Below are 23,348 nucleotides of genomic sequence, written 5' to 3' on the forward strand. Positions count from 1 at the left end.
GGGACACAACATCAACTGAAAAAACAATCTCATGCTCAATCCAGATTAGCATTTGTTTCAAATTGCCCCAATTTGCCAATATTCATGATTAAATAAAAAAATGTAATACTCAATTATATTTAGACATCAGTCTAGGAGAGGCTCAGGGTAATAATAGGATTACTCTGTGATTCTGAGTTGCTTGCAGAGCGCTTACCTTATTACATTGAAAATAAGAAAAGTAAGAATAAAACATTTCATAAACATTATGAGTGGCAAAGATAGTTTCATTCTATAGTATATCTAAACTTGTGTGGTGAATGAAGTATAGGCTAACATTGTTATATAGACAGTAATCAAGTCACCTGACCTTATATGGCTGTTAAGGCCATAACATTTTTATTACATTACCCACAGAATTGGGTGCACTTAATATGGCCACCGGTCCACCCATTATGGAATATTTACTAGAATGGTGATGGCCCCTTCTATTTACGCTATTTCTATTGTTGAGCGCTTCACTCACCATCAAACTTGGCCTTGAGGATGAAGTCTCTATAGAACCTCTTCCCGGTGCCTGGTTTCATGGCATCACATATCTTGGTGGCATTGGGCAGGCACACCGCCTGCCTCATATTATGCAGGGCATGAGCCATAGCATACACCGCGTTGACTACAAACATGATCTTGGACTCCTGCTCAAATTTGCCATCCCGCAGACTGTGTTCGCTACAACCAGGCTCTGTGAGACTACAGTCGAAGCGGTGCTCCCAGAATTCTCTGAACCAGGGGTTCCGTGTGTTAGTGTAGGGGTTCAGCTTGGTGAAGTAGTCTGCAAACTCCCGGATGGGGTAGGAGGCCAGCTCGATTGTGAAGGCCCCCTCTGCTGCTGTCTCGCTTCCCCTCACCACGCTCTCCTGAAAATCATTCACATTTTATAATTAATTGGAATGAAATCATAACATTTCTTACTTAACTTACATCTGCAGTTACCAACATCACAGTCACAAAACATGACATTTTATCGGAAACAGCAGTAAAATGACGGGAATCGATTATTATACAGGAATTGGTTCTATAATTGTTTGGGAATCAGGAATCAACCATTTTTGAATGGACTACCAGACCCTACCTGCGCCCCCCAGCCATCGCTGGCCACCCAAGTGAAGGTGCTGTTCATGCGAGCGGCAGCCACCAGCAGCTCCCTGGCATCCTCACTGCGTGTGAACAGGATGACCACCTTGGCGTTGGACTTCTGCTGCAGCGAGCGGATCACCTGGTCGTAGCTGAACCGGTTCATCGAGCGGCTCACCTGTTTGACCAACAAATTAATTATGTACTAACTTATAATTGTTGCATGTTACAATAAGACACAGTAGTCTTCAACACTATTGAATCATTTACTCTGTATTCATTATTTAGCTGTGACAGGGGCAACAACAACAACAACAGCAACAGCAACGAACAAACAAATAACAATCGTCTGACCTTAGCCGAGGTGGCGATGCAGATTTGGCGGGCGCGGGCCTCCTGCTGGAAGGCATCGATGCCCGTCTCGCCGTAGTCGCCCTCAGATGCCACAGTGGACACGTAGGTCCAGTTGAAGTAGCGCAGGATCTCGGCGATGGCCTTGGCCTGGTAGAAATCAGGCGGCACGGTTCGGGCGAAGTAGTCATAGCGAGACTTGTCACTGAGCTTGGCGCTGGTGGAGGCATAGCTGATCTGAGGGATCTGGAAGAGGCGGAGGAGGTTGGCAACCTGGTGAGGGAAGGAGGTAGGGAGGAAGTGGGGGAGGGAGGGAGAGAGGAAGTGAGAGAGGGAAGGATGGAGAGAGGAAGTGAGAGAGGGAGAGAGGTAGGGAGGGATAGGGAGCGAGGGAGAGAGAGAAAAAGGTATAAACTATGTTAGCTAGTCCCAGACATTCAACACCTACACTTGTGTTAAACACCGTAAGAGAGCTTCTTCCTCATGTCAAATTCACACGGACTATAATCATCATAGTTCTCATTTAAATGACTCACACAGTGACAATGGCTACAGCCTCTGTATGGTTGTAGGAGATATATATGATAGACGTGCCCGCCTTCGGTTAGGTGATCTCAACCGGCACACATATTTTACAAGTAAACTAACAAAACAACTACAGCACACCATTCTCTCAGAGCTAATTTATCAGGGATTGATATCAGATCCTCAGCCCCAGTCCAAAGGTGTCTATGACTGCTTCTTAAGTGGCACCTTATTCCCTATATATTGGCTCTGGCCAAAAGTAGTGCACTATATAGGGAATAGGGTGCCATTTGGGTTAGCCGACTAGCATAAATCTTTAATATCTCTACACCTCAGAGGACCCTCTTAAGAAAATCTTCTGCTGTCCAAAAATGTCTCTCTTTATCTCTGCATCTTCAGTCCAAAAATGCCTCTCTCTACTGTATCTCTGTACCTCGGAGGATTCTCTTTTGAAAAGCTTCTGCTGTCTACAGGGCCAGTTCCAGGTATAAGCAACATAAGTGACCACTTAGGGCCCCGCAGCCGCTAGGGCCCATGGCAAAATGCGGAGAATTGCAGGAAATTAACTCTAAAACCTCAATTTTTGTCTCACCTGAGGGTTTGACATTGTAGATAGAGAGAGGTCACCAGCCCCTTTCACATGTCACACAATCTAACGCTATCACCAACCCTGTCTACGATGTCGGTTATCCACATTACCTGGAGCAAGAGCCACCCATCCCAATACAGATGGAAGAAATGGATGACAACCATATCTGTTTAATTATGTGATAACAACCAGAACTTTGAGACAAGAACTTTACCCAGCAGCTTAAAGCTGTCTAGTCTAGGGCCAGACACACTAAAGCCATCAGATAGGCAGACTGAGGTGTGTGCGTATGTTGTGGAATCTACCATTGATATTTAGACACCATAAGCTTATTATGCCCCAAATAACTCAGACATCATCTATTGATCTACCACGTGGAAGCTATTGAAAGCGGATGTTGCTGAGAGAGACATAGGCCTAATCACATAATTGAATAGAACAATATTATATTGTACCTCTGTGGAAAGCAGAACATGTTGAATAAATCGTCAACATCGATAAGTGTGCGAGTGTGTGTCTTTTTAGTTTTACTATCCTTTTGTGGTCCAGAAGTCCTCCCAAGTAAAACAAGGAAAATTATGGGGGCATTTCGCCGGTCCCCACAAGGAAAAAGGCTATTTAAGGCTTAGGAGTTCGTTTTAGGGTTAGTGTTAAAATTAGGATTAGGGGTTAGGAGTTAGGGTTAGGTTTAGGGTTAGGGGTTCGGTGTTAAGATTAAGGTTAAGGAAAGGGGTTAGGGAAAATAGGACTTTGAATGGAAATCAATTGTTTGGTCCCCACAAAGAGAGTAAAGCAAATGTGTGTGTGCGTGCTCAAGCATTCGTGTGTGTATGCCCATGTTTGTTCTTGTAATACCACTGTAACTACCACCTTCTCCCTCTAGCACATCAGGATGCCTAGGGGCTTCCACAGCCCTACCATTCCCATGGACCTCATTTAACTCCTCACTCTTTCACACTTCAGATCTTCATTATTTCACCTGCCTTCCCAACACATGACAATAGAATAGTGACTTCTAACTTTTTAGTTGACTAATTAGTGGCCATCATCCCTTTAGTTTTTCGGCCAGTACATTAAAATATTATGAGACAGATATCCATCTTCATTTGAGGAGATTAATCCAGTATTTGATAGTTCTTGCACATCATTAATACACCCACAAAGTTCTGTTTTCTGTGCAGAATAGCCTACAGTATACTGTATAATACTCTGCGTAGCATGTGTTGTGAGACGCCTCATGCCGTGCTGCAGCTGTATGTTCCCATTACAAATGGAAAGTAGAAATCTCTTGAGTCAAAAGTATTCAACCCCTTTGTTATGGCAAGCCTAAATAAGTTCAGGAGTAAAAATGTGCTTAACAAGTCACATAATAAGTTGCATGGACTCACTCTGTGTGCAATAATAGTGTTTGATGTGGTTTTTGCATGACTATATCATCTCTGTACCCCACACAAACAATTATCTGTAAGGTCCCTCAGTCGAGCAGTGAATTTCAAACACAGATTCAACCACAAAGACCACAGAGGTTTTCCAGACATGAAATATCCCTTTGAGCATGGTGAAGTTATTAATTACACTTTGGGTGGTGTATCAATACACCTCGTCACTACAAAGATACAGACGCCCTTCCTAACTCAGTTCACAAAGAGCAGTGCATCTGCTCAGGGTTTTCACCAATGAGGCTAATGGTGACTTTAAAACAGTTAGAGTTTAATGGCTGTGACAAGAGACAACTCAGGATGGATCAACATCATTGTAGTTACTCCACAATACTAACCTAAATGACCAAGTGAAAAGAAGGAAGCCTGTACATAATACAAGTTTTCCAAAATATGCATCTTGTTTGCAACAAGGCACTAAAGTAATACTGCAAAAAATGTGGCAAAGCAATTATCTTTTTTGTCCTGAATATGAAGTGTTATGTTTTGGGGAAAATCCAATACAACACATTACTGAGTACCCCTCTCCATAATTTCAAACATAGTGGTGGCTGCATCATGTTATGGGTATGCTTGTTATCTTAAGGATGTTAAGGATCGAAGGATGGGGGAGTTTTTCAGGATAAAAAATAAACTGAATGGAGCTAAGCAAGGGCAAAATCATAGAGGAAAACTTGGTTCAGTCTGCTTTCCACCATACACTGGGAGACTAATACATTTTTCAGCAGGACAATAACCTAAAACGCAAGGCTAAATCTACACTGGAGTTGCTTACAAGACGACAGTGAATGTTTCTGGGGAGGGAACGAGTTAAAGAGTTAACTTGAATCTACTTGAAAATCTAAGGCAAGACCTAAAATGGTTGTCTGGCAATGAGCAACAACCAATTTGATAGAGCTTGAAGAATTTTGAAAAGAATAATGGGCAAATGTAGCACAATCCAGGTGTGGCCCAGAAAGACTCACAGCTGTAATCGCTGCTAAAGTATTGACTCAGGGGTGTGAATTCTTATGTAAATTAAATATTTCTGTATTTAATTTTCAATTAATTTACAAAAAATGTCTAAAAACATGTTTTCACTTTGTCATTATGGGGTATTGTATGTAGATTGGCGAGGAAAAATATATATTTAATCCATTTTGAATTCAGGCTGTTACACAACAAAATGTGGAATAAGTCAAGGGGTATTAATACTTTCTGAAGGCACTGTATGTGGCTTTTTTGATGCTCTATGACTATACAACACTGCTAGTGGACTGATTATTTATTCTGAGCACATATGGCCCATGTGCGTCTTGGTTATGTGATGTGATATGGTGTTCATTGTACTCTCTTAAATCAGATAGGACTAGATTATATCCTCACGTGATACCCAGCAATTCATTTTTTTTCCACTTTAATGGACATTGGGTTTTGGTCCGTATCTTTGCCCATACAGTACTTAAGTCCTGTTGTTACTTTGAGAGGACATTATGGGCTTGCCAATGATATAACGTGTGGGGTTGTGACCTGGATACCTTTCTCTTCCTGGTGTTTCAAAATGTCTGCCAAACACAATTAGCACCTTTTATGTTAGTAGAAGGCAAATGTGTGTAATTGTGTAATTATAATCTTTGTAAGTTTGATATTCAAATTGCTAAGTAAATATCTCAGGAATAGTGTGGTGAATTTTCAGGGCAATGTCCTATTTTTATAACAGCTTCTTAATGTCCTTTGTAGTGGACATCAGGATGTGCTAACTGTTTTTTCTGTCAAGTTAAATTGTTCATATTTACTATGAACCAATTCCTTATGTCCACTACAGTGCACATACAATTACAAATTATTTAAAGAAGGGGAGAGGGGGAAGAAACAGGGGTCATATGGGGAGAAATGGGGGATACAGTAAAAAGAGAGAAAGAGAGAGAGAGAGAGAGAGAGAGAGAGAGAGAGAGAGAGAGAGAGAGAGAGAGAGAGAGATCAATACATGTCATTTTGTAGTGAACATCAGGATGTGCTAAATGTTTTTCTTTACCTACTCTAAAGTTGACTGTATAGTCATATTTACAATAAACCAATTCCTTATTTTCAATACAGTGCACGCACATACAACAAAACATAATAAAAAATATTTATCACTTAATAAATACAGTTGAAGTCGGAAGTTTACATGCACCTTAGCCAAATACATTTAAACTCAGTTTTCACAATTCCTGACATTTAATCCTAGTCAAAAATCCCTGTCTTAGGTCAGTTAGGAGCACCACTTTATTTTAGTAGAGAGAATGATTTACTTCAGCTTTTACTTCTTTCATCACATTCCCAGTGGGTCAGAAGTTAACATACACTCAATTAGTATTTGGTAGCATTGCCTTTAAATTGTTTAACTTGGGTCAAATGTTTCCGATAGCCTTCCACAAGCTTCCCACAATAAGATGGGTGAATTTTGGCCCATTCCTCCTGACAGAGCTGGTGTAACTGAGTCAGGTTTGTAGGCCTCCTTGCTCGCACACGCTTTTTCAGTTCTGCCCACATATTTCTATAGGATTGAGGTCAGGGCTGTGTGATGACCACTCCAATACCTTGACTTTGTTGTCGTTAAGCCATTTTTGACACAACTTTGTAAGTATGCTTGGGGTCGATGTCCATTTGGAAGACCCATTTGCGACTAAGCTTTAACTTTCTGACTGATGTCTTGAGATGTTGCTTCAATATATCCACATCATTTTCCTGCCTCATGATGCCATTTTGTGAAGTGCACTATTCCCTCCTGCAGCAAAGCACCCCCACAACATGATGCTGCCGACCCCGTGCTTCACAGTTGGGATGGTGTTCTTTGACTTGCAAGCCTCCCGCTTTTTCCTCCAAACATAACGATGGTCATTTTGGCCAAACAGTTCTATTTTTGTTTCATTAGACCAGAGAACATTTCTCCAAAAAGTACGATCTTTGTCCCCATGTGCAGTTGCAAACCGTAGTCTGGCTTTTTTATGGTGGTTTTGGAGCAGTGGCTTCTTCCTTGATGAGTGGCCTTTCAGGTTATGTCGATACAGGACTTGTTTTACTGTGGATATAGATACTTTTGTACCTGTTTCCTCCAGCATCTTCACAAGATCCTTTGCTGTTGTTCTGGGATTGATTTGCACCTTTTGCACCAAAGTATATTAATTTCTAGGAGACAGAACACATCTCCTTCCTGAGCAGTATGACGGATGCGTGGTCCCATGGTGTTTATACTTGCATACTATTGTTTGTACAGATGAACATGGTACCTTCAGGTGTTTGGAAATTGCTCCCAAGGATGAACCAGACTTGTGGAGGTCAATTAGCCTACCAGAAGCTTTAAAGCCATGACATTATTTTCTGGAATTTTCCAAGCTGTTTAAAGGCACAGTCAACTTAGTGTATGTAAACTTCTGACCCACTGGAATTGTGATACAGTGAATTATAAGCGAAATAATCTGTCTGTAAACAATTGTTGGAAAATTACTTGCGTCATGCACAAAGTGCATGTCCTAACTGACTTGCCAAAACTATAGTTTGTTAACAAGAAATTTGTGGAGTGGTTGAAAAACTAGTTTAATTGACTCCAACCTAAGTGTATGTAAACTTCTGACTTCAACTGTATGTTCAAAAACGTTTTTTTCAGAGTCTCAGAAAGATAATATGCTAATGAGCATAGTATACTCCTAAAAAAAGTATTCCCATTTGTGTCAGAAATAGAATAAAAGAAAGACAACAACTAAATAAAAACAAAACAAAAGTGTCATAATAAATGTACTGATTACTGCCTACCTACACTGTAGTCAATTCTACAGTCCTACAGATGGCATCTTACAGCTGATTGAGAGATTTTGTCCTCCAAATATCTGGGGTATTTCATCTCAAGGACACTGTTCCATAAATAAACATCAGTGCACCAAAGTGGATGGACATAAGGCAAGCTGGAGAGAGCAGAGAGGTCAGCTAGTATGGTGAGTGCAACACTAACATACTCTGTGGAGTGTGCCTCCCTAGAGGGTTTCTCTATAAACTGACCATAGAGTTGGAAAGGGGGCACACTTCACACAAAAACCTCATGGGGCTGTCCATGCTGTCACCGAAGTGATAATGGCAAAGATAAGTGATGGTCTCTCTTCCGACCTCGATGGAGTTGACTGACATTAACACTGATCTCAGAACAGTCTTGCACTTAACCCACTCTGACAGTTCCATTTAAAATGCCCTGTATACCACAGGCCTGGGGGAACAGCAGGCACACTACTGGTTCAAGAGGACAAATTGAGTAAATATGACGTATTTCGACAGGCAAAGTGCAATGCTCCCCCTGGATAACAGCAATCCATTCCATGTCCCCTTTCTGTGTAGACGCAGGGGCATCTACACTACTGTACGTACAGTACCAGTCAAAAGTTTGGACACACCTGCTTATTCAAGGGTTTTTCTTAATTTTTACGATTCTCAATATTATAGAATAATAGTGAAGACTTCAAAACGATGAAATAGCACATATTGAATCATGTAGCAACCAAAAAAGAGTTAAACAAATCAAAATATATATTTTATATTTGAGATTCTTCAAAGTAGCCACCCTTTGCCTCTATGACAGCTTTGCAAACTCTTGGCATTCTCTCACCAGCTTCACCTGGAATGCTTTTCCAATAGTCTTGAAGGAGTTCCCACATATGCTGAGCACTTGTTGGCTGCTTTTCCTTCACTCTGCGGTCCAACTCATCCCAAACCATCTCAATTGGGTTGAGGTTGGGTGATTGTGGAGGCCAGCTCATCTAATACAGCACTCCATCACTCTCCTGCTTGGTCAAATATCCCTTACACAGCCTGGAGGTGTTTTGGGTTATTGTCCTGTTGAAAAATAATTGATAGTCCCACTAAGCGCAAACCAGATGGGTTGGCGTATTGCTGCAGAATGCTGTGGTAGCCATGCTGGTTAAGTGTGCCTTGAATTCTAAATAAATCACTGAAAGTGTCACCAGCAAAGCACCCCCACACCATCATACCTCCTCCTCCGTGCTTCACGGTGGGAACCACACACGTGGACATCATCCATTCACCTACTCTGTTCACCTACTCTGCATCTGCGAATCAAAAATCTAAAATCTGGACTCATCAGACCAAAGGACAGATTTCCATTGGTGTAATGTCCATTGCTCATGTTTCTTGGCCCAAGCAAGTCTCTTCTTCTTATTGGTGTCCTTTAGTAGTGGTTTTCAGCAATTTGACCATGAAGGACTGATTCATGCAGTCTCCTCTGAACAGTTGATGTTGAGATATGTCTGTTACTTGAAGTCTGTGAAGCATTTATTTGGGCTATAATCTCTGAGGCTGGTAATTTATCCTCTGCAGCAGAGGTAACTCTGGGTCTTCCTTTCCCGTGGAGGTCCTCATGAGAGCCAGTTTCATCATAGTGCTTTGACATTTCTTGACATTTTCCACATTGACTGACCTTCATGTCTTAAAGTAATGATGCACTGTTGTTTCTCTTTGCTTATTTGATCTGTACTTTCCATAATATGGACTTGGTCTTTTACCAAAAACGGTTATCTTCTGTATACCACCCCTTATTTATTTATTTATTTACCTTTATTTAACCAGGTAGGCAAGTTGAGAACAAGTTCTCATTTACAATTGCGACCTGGCCAAGATAAAGCAAAGCAGTTCGACAGATAAAACGACACAGAGTTACACATGAAGTAAAAACAAACATACAGTCAATAATGCAGTATAAACAAGTCTATATACAATGTGAGCAAATGAGGTGAGAAGGGAGGTAAAGGCAAAAAAGGCCATGATGGCAAAGTAAATACAATATAGCAAGTAAAATACTGGAATGGTAGTTTTGCAATGGAAGAATGTGCAAAGTAGAAATAAAAATAATGGGGTGCAAAGGAGCAAAATAAATAAATAAATTAAAATTAAATACAGTTGGGAAAGAGGTAGTTGTTTGGGCTAAATTATAGGTGGGCTATGTACAGGTGCAGTAATCTGTGAGCTGCTCTGACAGTTGGTGCTTAAAGCTAGTGAGGGAGATAAGTGTTTCCAGTTTCAGAGATTTTTGTAGTTCGTTCCAGTCATTGGCAGCAGAGAACTGGAAGGAGAGGCGGCCAAAGAAAGAATTGGTTTTGGGGGTGACTAGAGAGATATACCTGCTGGAGCGTGTGCTACAGGTGGGAGATGCTATGGTGACCAGCGAGCTGAGATAAGGGGGGACTTTACCTAGCAGGGTCTTGTAGATGACATGGAGCCAGTGGGTTTGGCGACGAGTATGAAGCGAGGGCCAGCCAACGAGAGCGTACAGGTCGCAATGGTGGGTAGTATATGGGGCTTTGGTGATAAAACGGATTGCACTGTGATAGACTGCATCCAATTTGTTGAGTAGGGTATTGGAGGCTATTTTGTAAATGACATCGCCAAAGTCGAGGATTGGTAGGATGGTCAGTTTTACAAGGGTATGTTTGGCAGCATGAGTGAAGGATGCTTTGTTGCGAAATAGGAAACCAATTCTAGATTTAACTTTGGATTGGAGATGTTTGATATGGGTCTGGAAGGAGAGTTTACAGTCTAACCAGACACCTAAGTATTTGTAGTTGTCCACGTATTCTAAGTCAGAGCCGTCCAGAGTAGTGATGTTGGACAGGCGGGTAGGTGCAGGTAGCGATCGGTTGAAGAGCATGCATTTAGTTTTACTTGTATTTAAGAGCAATTGGAGGCCACGGAAGGAGAGTTGTATGGCATTGAAGCTTGCCTGGAGGGTTGTTAACACAGTGTCCAAAGAAGGGCCGGAAGTATACAGAATGGTGTCGTCTGCGTAGAGGTGGATCAGGGACTCACCAGCAGCAAGAGCGACCTCATTGATGTATACAGAGAAGAGAGTCGGTCCAAGAATTGAACCCTGTGGCACCCCCATAGAGACTGCCAGAGGTCCGGACAGCAGACCCTCCGATTTGACACACTGAACTCTATCAGAGAAGTAGTTGGTGAACCAGGCGAGGCAATCATTTGAGAAACCAAGGCTGTCGAGTCTGCCGATGAGGATATGGTGATTGACAGAGTCGAAAGCCTTGGCCAGATCAATGAATACGGCTGCACAGTAATGTTTCTTATCGATGGCGGTTAAGATATCGTTTAGGACCTTGAGCGTGGCTGAGGTGCACCCATGACCAGCTCTGAAACCGGATTGCATAGCAGAGGTATGGTGAGATTCGAAATGGTCGGTAATCTGTTTGTTGACTTGGCTTTCGAAGACCTTAGAAAGGCACGGTAGGATAGATATAGGTCTGTAGCAGTTTGGGTCAAGAGTGTCCCCCCCTTTGAAGAGGGGGATGACCGCAGCTGCTTTCCAATCTTTGGGAATCTCAGACGACACGAAAGAGAGGTTGAACAGGCTAGTAATAGGGGTGGCAACAATTTCGGCAGATAATTTTAGAAAGAAAGGGTCCAGATTGTCTAGCCCGGCTGATTTGTAGGGGTCCAGATTTTGCAGCTCTTTCAGAACATCAGCTGAATGGATTTGGGAGAAGGAGAAATGGGGAAGGCTTGGGCGAGTTGCTGTTGGGGGTGCAGTGCTGTTGTCCGGGGTAGGAGTAGCCAGGTGGAAAGCATGGCCAGCCGTAGAAAAATGCTTATTGAAATTCTCAATTATGGTGGATTTATCAGTGGTGACAGTGTTTCCTATCTTCAGTGCAGTGGGCAGCTGGGAGGAGGTGTTCTTATTCTCCATGGACTTTACAGTGTCCCAGAACTTTTTTGAGTTAGTGTTGCAGGAAGCAAATTTCTGCTTGAAAAAGCTACATTGTCACAACTCAACTGATTGGCTGAAATGCAATAAGAGGGAAAGAAATTCCACAAATTAACTTTTAACAAGGCACACCTGTTCATTGAAATGCATTCCAGGTGTCTACTTCATGAAGCTGGTTAAGAGAATGCCAATAGTGTGCAAAGCTGTCATCAGTGCAAAGCGTGGCTCCTTTAAAGAATCTCAAATATAAAATATATTTTGATTTGTTTAACAGTTGTTTTGGTTACTACATGATTCCATATATTATTTCATAGTTTTGATGTCTTCACTATTATTCTACAATGTAGAAAATAGTAAAATAAAGAAAAACCCTTGAATGAGAAGTTGTATCGGTCACGATCGTTATAATGAATGTCGGACCAAGGCGCAGCGTACGTAGAGTTCCACATGTTTATTCAGATGAAACTCACAAAAAACTATAAACAGCAAATTAAATGTGCAGCAAATGGGGTGCTCACAAGCAACTAACCAAAAACAAGATCCCACAAAAACCCAGTGGGAAAGGCTGCCTAAATATGATCCCCAATCAGAGACAACGATAGAGCACTAAATAAACTTCAGTTAGTGCTAAATACGGCTGCTAGAATCCTGACTAGAACCAAAAGATTTGATCATATTACTCCAGTGCTAGCCTCTCTACACTGGCTTCCTGTCAAAGCAAGGGCTGATTTCAAGGTTTTACTGCTAACCTACAAAGCATTACATGGGCTTGCTCCTACCTATCTCTCTGATTTGGTCCTGCCGTACATACCTACACGTACGCTACGGTCACAAGACGCAGGCCTCCTAATTGTCCCTAGAATTTCTAAGCAAACAGCTGGAGGCAGGGCTTTCTCCTATAGAGCTCCATTTTTATGGAACGGTCTGCCTACCCATGTCAGAGACGCAAACTCGGTCTCAACCTTTAAGTCTTTACTGAAGACTCATCTCTTCAGTGGGTCATATGATTGAGTGTAGTCTGGCCCAGGAGTGGGAAGGTGAACGGAAAGGCTCTGGAGCAACGAACCGCCCTTGCTGTCTCTGCCTGGCCGGTTCCCCTCTTTCCACTGGGATTCTCTGCCTCTAACCCTATTACAGGGGCTGAGTCACTGGCTTGCTGGGGCTCTCTCATGCCGTCCCTGGAGGGGGTGCGTCACCTGAGTGGGTTGATTCACTGTTGTGGTCATCCTGTCTGGGTTGGCGCCCCCCCCCCCCCTTGGGTTGTGCCGTGGCGGAGATCTTTGTGGGCTATACTCAGCCTTGTCTCAGGATGGTAAGTTGGTGGTTGAAGATATCCCTCTAGTGGTGTGGGGGCTGTGCTTTGGCAAAGTGGGTGGGGTTATATCCTTCCTGTTTGGCCCTGTCCGGGGGTGTCCTCGGATGGGGCCACAGTGTCTCCTGACCCCTCCTGTCTCAGCCTCCAGTATTTATGCTGCAGTAGTTTATGTGTCGGGGGGCTGGGGTCAGTTTGTTATATCTGGAGTACTTCTCCTGTCCTATTCGGTGTCCTGTGTGAATCTAAGTGTGCGTTCTCTAATTCTCTCCTTCTCTCTTTCTTTCTCTCTCTCGGAGGACCTGAGCCCTAGGACCATGCCCCAGGACTACCTGACATGATGACTCCTTGCTGTCCCCAGTCCACCTGGCCATGCTGCTGCTCCAGTTTCAACTTCCACCTGACTGTGCTGCTGCTCTAGTTTCAACTTTTCTGCCTTATTATTATTCGACCATGCTGGTCATTTATGAACATTTGAACATCTTGGCCATGTTCTGTTATAATCTCCAACCGGCACAGCCAGAAGAGGACTGGCCACCCCACATAGCCTGGTTCCTCTCTAGGTTTCTTCCTAGGTATTGGCCTTTCTAGGGAGTTTTTCCTAGCCACCGTGCTTCTACACCTGCATTGCTTGCTGTTTGGGGTTTTAGGCTGGGTTTCTGTACAGCACTTTGAGATATCAGCTGATGTACGAAGGGCTATATAAATAAATTTGATTTGATTTGATTTGATAGACAGCTGCCTCTGAAACGGGGAACCATACGGGGCCAACATAGAAATACAAAAACTAGAGTACCCACCCTAGTCACACCCAGACCTAACCAAATTAGAGAATAAAAGGCTCTCTAAATTCAGGGCGTGACAGTATCCAAACTTTTGACTGGTGCTTTATGTAGTGCGGAGCCGAAGATGGACTGAAATATGAATCCACTAAGAGCATTAAACTGTAACATATCATTAATAAAGCACTAAATACAACTGAACGTCTTGTTAATTGAAGGTCATGTTAACTTGAATAAATACATTTGAGTATAAATTGGCAACTTCTATCAATACATAAGATACAGTAGCCAACATTGATTATAGTTGCTTGGATTGGTTACCTGTCTTTGCAACTGTTTTAAGCACAAGAGTGTACTAGGTAGCATGGACCAGCAATGACATCGACAGCTCTCATTATCTAACATTTTATACTTTATTCCACTGCATGTATCCGACTACACTGAGGCAGGTAGTCACACATGCATGGGTCCCACATCCTCCACCACTCTCCGACAGGCAGTGAAGTGTCAGTTAGCTGTCACCAGCAGAAACTGAAAAAGGATCAGGATACCACTGGAGTGTGTGACAGTAACTGTCTGTGTATGCCTTTCTGTACTCACTCTACTCTCTATTTCTCCTTTACTCTTTATGTCACTCTTTTTATCTCTCTCATTATATCTCTCTCTCTCCCGCTTTCTGTCTCCTTCCGAGGGACAACTAGGAACACCTCAGCTGCCTTAGACCCTTATTAATTGATCAATTAAATCTTAGTTTCCAAAAATCTAATTTTCAGCAACTTAACCTTTAATTGACCAAATTTCTTTATTCAATTTGTACTTAAACTCTGCTAATATGATTAGGATAGACTGTATTATTGAGAGAGAGAGTTTAAAATGCTAGCTGGGAGTAGCATTCCACTTACTGCTGCTTTAACTCTGGCCAGGTTCAAAGGGGGTTACACACTGTATTTGTTTATGTATGAGTGGAATCATAGCAAGGGCAGGGCACACCTCTGGCAACCTCCAGTCCTTTCAGCTGTTAAATGTTGATAGGAAAATAGGAAAATGAATGTGCAGAAGCCTATCTATATTCCACAGAGTAGACTTGCTGTGTTGCAGCAAATATGTTGCAAAAACCAACTAATGGGATCTAAAATATAATTACTAACAAACTCCCTGGTTAGCTTTTAAGCATAACTGATAGAATGAGAGACTGCAGCTTCTAAATCCATCACTGACATTGCAGTCCTTTAAGGGTTGAGAGCTTTTAAGCATAACTGATAGAATGAGAGACTGCAGCTTCTAAATCCATCACTGACATTGCAGTCCTTTAAGGGTTGAGAGCTTTTAAGCATAACTGATAGAATGAGAGACTGCAGCTTCTAAATCCATCACTGACATTGCAGTCCTTTAAGGGTTGAGAGCTTTTAAGCATAACTGATAGAATGAGAGACTGCAGCTTCTAAATCCATCACTGACATTGCAGTCCTTTAAGGGTTGAGAGCTTTTAAGCATAACTGATAGAATGAGAGACTGCAGCTTCTAAATCCATCACTGACATTGCAGTCCTTTAAGGGTTGAGAGCTTTTAAGCATAACTGATAGAATGAGAGACTGCAGCTTCTAAATCCATCACTGACATTGCAGTCCTTTAAGGGTTGAGAGCTTTTAAGCTTAACTGATAGAATGAGAGACTGCAGCTTCTAAATCCATCACTGACATTGCAGTCCTTTAAGGGTTGAGAGCTTTTAAGCATAACTGATAGAATGAGAGACTGCAGCTTCTAAATCCATCACTGACATTGCAGTCCTTTAAGGGTTGAGAGCTTTTAAGCATAACTGATAGAATGAGAGACTGCAGCTTCTAAATCCATCACTGACATTGCAGTCCTTTAAGGGTTGAGAGCTTTTAAGCATAACTGATAGAATGAGAGACTGCAGCTTCTAAATCCATCACTGACATTGCAGTCCTTTAAGGGTTGAGAGCTTTTAAGCATAACTGATAGAATGAGAGACTGCAGCTTCTAAATCCATCACTGACATTGCAGTCCTTTAAGGGTTGAGAGTTTGAGTTTTACATTGCATCCCTATACATACATGAGACTACATAGACATAATGCTCCAGAGACTGTTTGAGAGCTAAGAGTTCCAGTTATAGGTACAATACAGTCTCACGTAATTGGTCAGCTCCTCGATTAAGTTCTGTGTCCAAACCTGTTAAGAGAAGAGATGAAAAGATGCTAGAATGAGGAGCGGAACTGGAATGTGGAGTTGTCCCCTCCTCTTCCGAAATTCGAAAGATGCGAACACCTGCAAAATTATGATTTGTTCAAACAACGCATAACATTTAAAAAACGGAACTACTGCTGCTCGTTATCCCACACATCCCATTCCTTCCCAACAGATACTATGGTACCAGTTACAGTGGGGCAAAAAAGTACTTAGTCAGCCACCAATTGTGCAAGTTCTCCGACTTAAAAAGATGAGAGAGGCCTGTAATTTTCATCATAGGTACACTTCAACTATGACAGACAAAATGAGGAAAAAAATCCAGAAGATCACATTGTAGGATTTTTTATTAATTAATTAGCCAATTTTTTGGGGGGTCACCTACAAACAAGCAAGATTTCTGGCTCTCACAGACCTGTAACTTCTTCTTTAAGAGGCTCCTCTGTCCTCCACTCGTTACCTGTATTAATGGCACCTGTTTGAACTTGTTATCAGTATAAAAGACACCTGTCCACAACCTCAAACAGTCACACTCTAAACTCCACTATGGCCAAGACCAAAGAGCTGTCAAAGGACACCAGAAACAAAATTGTAGACCTGCACCAGGCTGGGAAGACTGAATCTGCAATAGGTAAGCAGCTTGGTTTGAAGAAATCAACTGTGGGAGCAATTATTAGGAAATGGACATACAAGACCATTGATAATCTCCCTCGATCTGGGGCTCCACGCAAGATCTCACCCCGTGGGGTCAAAATGATCACAAGAACGGTGAGCAAAAATCCCAGAACCACACGGGGGGACCTAGTGAATGACCTGCAGAGAGCTGGGACCAAAGTAACAAAGCCTACCATCAGTAACACACTACGCCGCCAGGGACTCAAATCCTGCAGTGCCAGACGTGTCCCCCTGCTTAAGCCAGTACATGTCCAGGCCCGTCTGAAGTTTGCTAGAGAGCATTTGGATGATCCAGAAGAAGATTGGGAGAATGTCATATGGTCAGATGAAACCAAAATATAACTTTTTGGTAAAAACTCAACTCGTCGTGTTTGGAGGACAAAGAATGCTGAGTTGCATCCAAAGAACACCATATCTACTGTGAAGCATGGGGGTGGAAACATCATGCTTTGGGGCTGTTTTTCTGCAAAGGGACCAGGACGACTGATCTGTGTAAAGAAAAGAATGAATGGGGCCATGTATCGTGAGATTTTGAGTGACTACCTCCTTCCATCAGCAAGGGCATTGAAGATGAAACGTGGCTGGGTCTTTCAGCATGACAATGATCCCAAACACACCGCCCGGGCAACGAAGGAGTGGCTTCGTAAGAAGCATTTCAAGGTCCTGGAGTGGCCTAGCCAGTCTCCAGATCTCAACCCCATAGAAAATCTTTGGAGGAAGTTGAATGTCCGTGTTGCCCAGCAACAGCCCGAAAACATCACTGCTCTAGAGGAGATCTGCATGGAGGAATGGGCCAAAATACCAGCAAGTGTGTGAAAACCTTGTGAAGACTTACAGAAAATGTTTGACCTCTGTCATTGCCAACAAAGGGTATATAACAAAGTATTGAGATAAACTTTTGTTATTGACCAAATACTTATTTTCCACCATAATTTGCAAATAAATTCATAAAAAATCCTACAATGTGATTTTCTGGATTTCTTTCCTCATTTTGTCTGTCATAGTTGAAGTGTACCCATGATGCAAATTACAGGCCTCTCTCATCTTTTTAAGTGGGAGAACTTGCACAATTGGTGGCTGACTAAACACTTTTTTGCCCCACTGTATGTTTACGTGGCTCTGTCCATGAGAGATTATAGGTACAGGCATGATTCCATATACAAAGAAGACTACAGTTCCAGTTAAGGGTTCTGTATCCCAATGGACAGGATGCATCTACACATCCATCTATACATCCATCAATACATCCATATATACACCCATCTATACATCCAACTATACACCCATCTATACATCCATCTATACACCCATCTATACATCCATCAATGCATCCATATATACTCCCATCTATACATGAATCAATACATCTATATATACATCCATATATACATCCAACATCCATCTATACATCCATATATACACCCATCTATACATCCAACTATACATTCATCTATACATCCATCTATACAACCATATATACACCCATCTATACATCCATCAATGCATCCATATATACTCCCATCTATAAATCCATCAATACATCCATCTATACATCCATATATACATCCAACATCCATCTATACATCCATATATACACCCATCTATACATCCATCTATACATCCATCAATACATCCATCTATACATCCATCTATACATCCATATATACACCCATCTATACATCCATCTATACATCCATCAATACATCCATCTAGAGATATCCCTCTAGTGGTGTGGGGGCTGTGCTTTGGCAAAGTGGGTGGGGTTATATCCTTCCTGTTTGGCCCTGTCCGGGGGTGTCCTCGGATGGGGCCACAGTGTCTCCTGACCCCTCCTGTCTCAGCCTCCAGTATTTATGCTGCAGTAGTTTATGTGTCGGGGGGCTGGGGTCAGTTTGTTATATCTGGAGTACTTCTCCTGTCCTATTCGGTGTCCTGTGTGAATCTAAGTGTGCGTTCTCTAATTCTCTCCTTCTCTCTTTCTTTCTCTCTCTCGGAGGACCTGAGCCCTAGGACCATGCCCCAGGACTACCTGACATGATGACTCCTTGCTGTCCCCAGTCCACCTGGCCATGCTGCTGTTCCAGTTTCAACTGACCTGAGCCCTAGGACCATGCCCCAGGACTACCTGACATGATGACTCCTTGCTGTCCCCAGTCTACCTGGCCATGCTGCTGCTCCAGTTTCAACTTCCACCTGACTGTGCTGCTGCTCTAGTTTCAACTGTTCTGCCTTATTATTATTCGACCATGCTGGTCATTTATGAACATTGAACATCTTGACCATGTTCTGTTATAATCTCCACCCGGCACAGCCAGAAGAGGACTGGCCACCCCACATAGCCTGGTTCCTCTCTAGGTTTCTTCCTAGGTATTGGCCTTTCTAGGGAGTTTTTCCTAGCCACCGTGCTTCTACACCTGCATTGCTTGCTGTTTGGGGTTTTAGGCTGGGTTTCTGTACAGCACTTTGAGATATCAGCTGATGTACGAAGGGCTATATAAATAAATTTGATTTGATTTGATTTGATATACATCCATCAATGCATCCATATATACTCCCATCTATATGTCCATCTATAAATCAAACTATACATCCATCCATACATCAAACTATACATCCATCTATATATCCATCAATACATCCATATATACATCAATCTATACATCCATCAATACATCCATATATGCATCCATCCATTCATCAATCTATACATCCATCTATACATCCATATATACATCCATCCATTCATCAAACTATACATCCATCTATACATCCATCCATACATCAAACTATACATCCATCCATACATCAAACTATACATACATCAATACATCTATATATACATCCATCTATACATCCATATATACATTCATCTATTCATCAAACTATACATCCATCCATACATCAACCTATATATCCATCAATACATCCATCCATACATCCAACTATACATCCATTCATACATCCATTCATACATCCACGAGAGACGGTTTGATGAGAAGTCACCTCTTCAGAGGAGATAGGAGCAGAGAAGGGGCTGAGATAGAGGACGTATGTACATGAGACAGCCTGGGTGCGGGCGAGTGGCAGCTCTTACTCATCTACACGTATGTCATGATTTTTTCAACATGGAAAGCCCATCTGTACATCCCAGAGGGCCATGCCAATCATGAAGATGGGATGACAGGGAAGGGGGCTAAGCTGCAGATCCACTATAGATGAAATGTAGAAGAGAGCAACTCCAGCCTGTCTTTTGGCCTCTCCTCTCCATCCAACCTTCTACCATTGGAACGTACGCACGCATGCACACACGCACACATACACACACTCTCAATCCATCCATCCAGACTTCTATCATGGGACCATACAAGCATGTGCATGATCGTATCAAATGCAGAGAGTCATTGTAACTGAATGTAATTATACTGTTAATGCACTGTCAGTCAATGTCAGATATGACAATCAGATTATGTAAATTGTTACTTAAAAAAATATCTCAATCTTGTTCTCTTTGGCAGTCGCTATGGCCATTAAGATCTGTGTATCCACTGTCCAAGGCAATGGTGCTTAGCTTTGCCTGGTTCATCATAATCAAAACCATGCCAGTATATATCATACACACTACAGGAGTGAAAAATTCCAGTCAGTCAGTATTGACCGAGAGAGGCTGCATGATGTCTGGCTGTCTATTGATGAAACCTTATCGATCTGTGTGTCAATGAAAAGTAGACGTGTGCTGAAGAAATCAGTAGAGCGCTCAACATTGAAATAACAACACCTCACAACCTCAGCATTGGATCAAGACTGGGGAAAATATACTGAACAAAAATAAAAACTCAACATGTAACATTTTCAAAGATTTTCAAAGACTTTGCTTATATAGTTCATATAAGGAAATCAGTCAATTCAAATTAATTCATTAGGCCCTAATCTATGGCGCTAATCTGGGGAGCCAGGCCCAGCCAATCAGAATGAGTTTTTCCACACAAAAGGGCTTTATTACAGACGGAAACACAACCTCCGAACCTCCCTGCTCCTTCCTCTGACAATCCCGCAGGTGAATAAGCCGGATGTGGAGGTCCTAGGACAGAGTGGCCTGCTGTTGGATGTACTGGCAAATTCGCTAAAACGACATTGGAGGTGGCTTATGGTGGAGAAATTAACATTCTGTCAACAGCTCTGGTGGACATTCCTGCAGTCAGCATGCCAATTGCATGCTCCCTCTAAACTTGAGCCATCTGTGGCATTGTGTTGTGTGACAAAACTGCACATTTTAATGTTGCCTTGGAGGCAACGGAACGAGAGTAGTATGGCATTGAAGCTTGTCTGGAGGTTAGTTAACACAGTGTCCAAAGAAGGGCCAGAAGTATACAGAATTGTGTCGCCTGTATAGAGGTGGATCAGAGAATCACCAGCAGCAAGAGCGACATCATTGATGTATACAGAGAAGAGAGTCGGCCTGAGAATTGAACCCTGTGACACCCCCATAGAGACTGCCAGAGGTCCAGACAACAGGCCCTCCAATTTGACACACTGAGTAGTTGGTGAGAAACCAAGGCTGCGTCTGCTGATAACAATGTGGTGATTGAAAGAGTCGAAAGCCTTGGCCAGGTTGATGAATGCGGCTGCACAGTAATGTCTGTTATGGATGACGGTTATGATATCGTTTAGGACCATGAGCATGGCTGAGGTGCACCTTTGACCAGCTCTGAAACTAGATTGCACAAAGAGAAGGTACGGTGGGATTCGAAATGGTCGGTGATCTGTTTGTTAACTTGGCTTTCGAAGACCTTAGAAAGGCAGGGTAGGATAGATATAGGTCTGTAACAGTTTGGGTCTAGAGTGTCTCCCCGTTGGAAGAGGGGGATGACCGCAGCAGCTTTCCAATCTTTGGGAATCTCAGACAACACGAAAGAGAGGTTGAACAGGCTAGTAATAGGGGTTGCAACAATTTTGGCAAATAATTTTAGAAAGAGAGGTTCCAGATTGTCTAGCCTGGCTGATTTGTAGAGGTCCAGATTTTGCAGCTCTTTCAGAACATCAGCTATCTGGATTTGGGTGAAGGAGAAATGGGGGAGGCTTGCGCGAGTTGCAGTGGGGGTGCTGGGTAGTTGATCGGGGTAGGGGTAGCCAGGTGGAAAGCATGGCCAGCCGTAGAAAAATACTTATTAAAATTCTCAGCTACAGTGGATTTATTGGTGGTGACAATGTTTCCTAGCCTCAGTGCAGTGGGCAGCTGGGAGGAGGTGCTCTTATTCTCCATGGACTTTACAGTGGTCCCGGAACTTTTTTGAGTTTGTGCTACAGGATGCAAATTTCTGTTTGAAAAAGCTAGCCTTTGCTTCCTAACTGCCTGTGTATATTGGTTCCTAACTTCCCTGAAAAGTTGCATATCACAGGGACTCTTCAATCCTAATGCAGAACGCCACAGGATGTTTTTGTGCTGGTCAAGGGCAGTCAGGTCTGGAGTGAACCAAGGGCTATATCTGTTCCTGGTTCTAAATTTGTTGAATGGAGCATGCTTATTTAAGATGGTGAGGAAGGCACTTAAAAAAAAAACTGGCATCCTCTACTGACAGGATGAAGTCAATATCATTCCAGGATACCCCGGCCAGGTCGATTAGAAAGGCCTGCTCGCTGAAGTGTTTTAGGGAGCGTTTGACAGTGATGAGGGGTGGCCATTTGACCGCAGACCCATTACGGATGCAGGCAATGAGACAGTGATCGCTCAGATCTTAGTTGAAAACAGCAGAGGTGAATTTGGAGGGCAGGTTGGTTAGGATGATATCAATGAGGCTGCCTGTGTTTTCGGATTTGGGGTTGTGCCTGGTAGGTTCATTGATAATGTGTGTGAGATTGAGGGTTCAAGCTTAGATTGTAGGATGGCCAGGGTGTTAAGCATGTCCCAGTTTAGGTCACCTAGCAGCACGAGCTCTGAAGATAGATGGGGGGCAATCAATTCACATATGGTGTCCAGGGCACAGCTGGGGGCAGAGGGTGGTCTATAGCAAGCGGCAACGATGAGAGACTTGTTTCTGGAAAGGTGGATTTTTAAAAGTAGAAGCTCGAAATGTTTGGGTACAGACCTGGATAGTAAGACAGAAAGCTGCAGGCTATCTCTGCAGTAGATTGCAACTCTGCCCCTTTGGCAGTTCTTTCTTGGCGGAAAATGATATAGATAGGGATGGAAATTTCAGGGTTTTAGGTAGTCTTCCTAAGCAAGGATTCAGACACGGCTAAGACATCCGGGTTGGCAGAGTGTGCTAAAGCAGTGAAACTTAGGGAGGAGGCTTCTTATGTTAACATGCATGAAACCAAGGCTTTTACGGTTACAGAAGTCAACAAATGAGAGCACCTGGGGAATAGGAGTGGAGCTAGGCACTGCAGGTCCTGGATTAACCTCTACATCACCAGAGGAACAGAGGAGGAGTAGGATAAGGGTACGGCTAAAGGCTATAAGAACTGGTCGTCTAGTACGTTTCTGGGCACGATAGAATAGATTCAAGGCATAATGTACAGACAAAGGTATGGTAGGATGTGAGTACATTGGAGGTAAACCTAGGCATTGAGTGATGACGAGAGAGATATTGTCTCTAGAAACATTTAAACCAGGTGATGTCATCT

General features: G+C 42.7%; 1 protein-coding gene across 3 annotated transcripts in view; it reads right to left on the bottom strand.

Annotated features, from left to right (window-relative positions):
* LOC109891612 (metabotropic glutamate receptor 2) overlaps positions 1–23,348 on the bottom strand; it is a 99,415-nt gene that overhangs the window by 27,068 nt on the left and 48,999 nt on the right. For all 3 annotated transcript variants that reach the window (XM_031825463.1, XM_031825464.1, XM_031825462.1), the window contains exons 3-5: positions 1,468–1,737; positions 1,112–1,291; positions 506–896 (exon numbers count right to left, since the gene is read on the bottom strand). In XM_031825463.1, the coding sequence (XP_031681323.1) occupies positions 506–896; positions 1,112–1,291; positions 1,468–1,737 (841 nt within the window). The remainder of the gene's footprint in view (positions 1–505; positions 897–1,111; positions 1,292–1,467; positions 1,738–23,348) is intronic.

Source organism: Oncorhynchus kisutch, linkage group LG5 (genome assembly GCF_002021735.2).
Source record: "Oncorhynchus kisutch isolate 150728-3 linkage group LG5, Okis_V2, whole genome shotgun sequence".
Taxonomy (NCBI): Eukaryota; Metazoa; Chordata; class Actinopteri; order Salmoniformes; family Salmonidae; genus Oncorhynchus; species Oncorhynchus kisutch.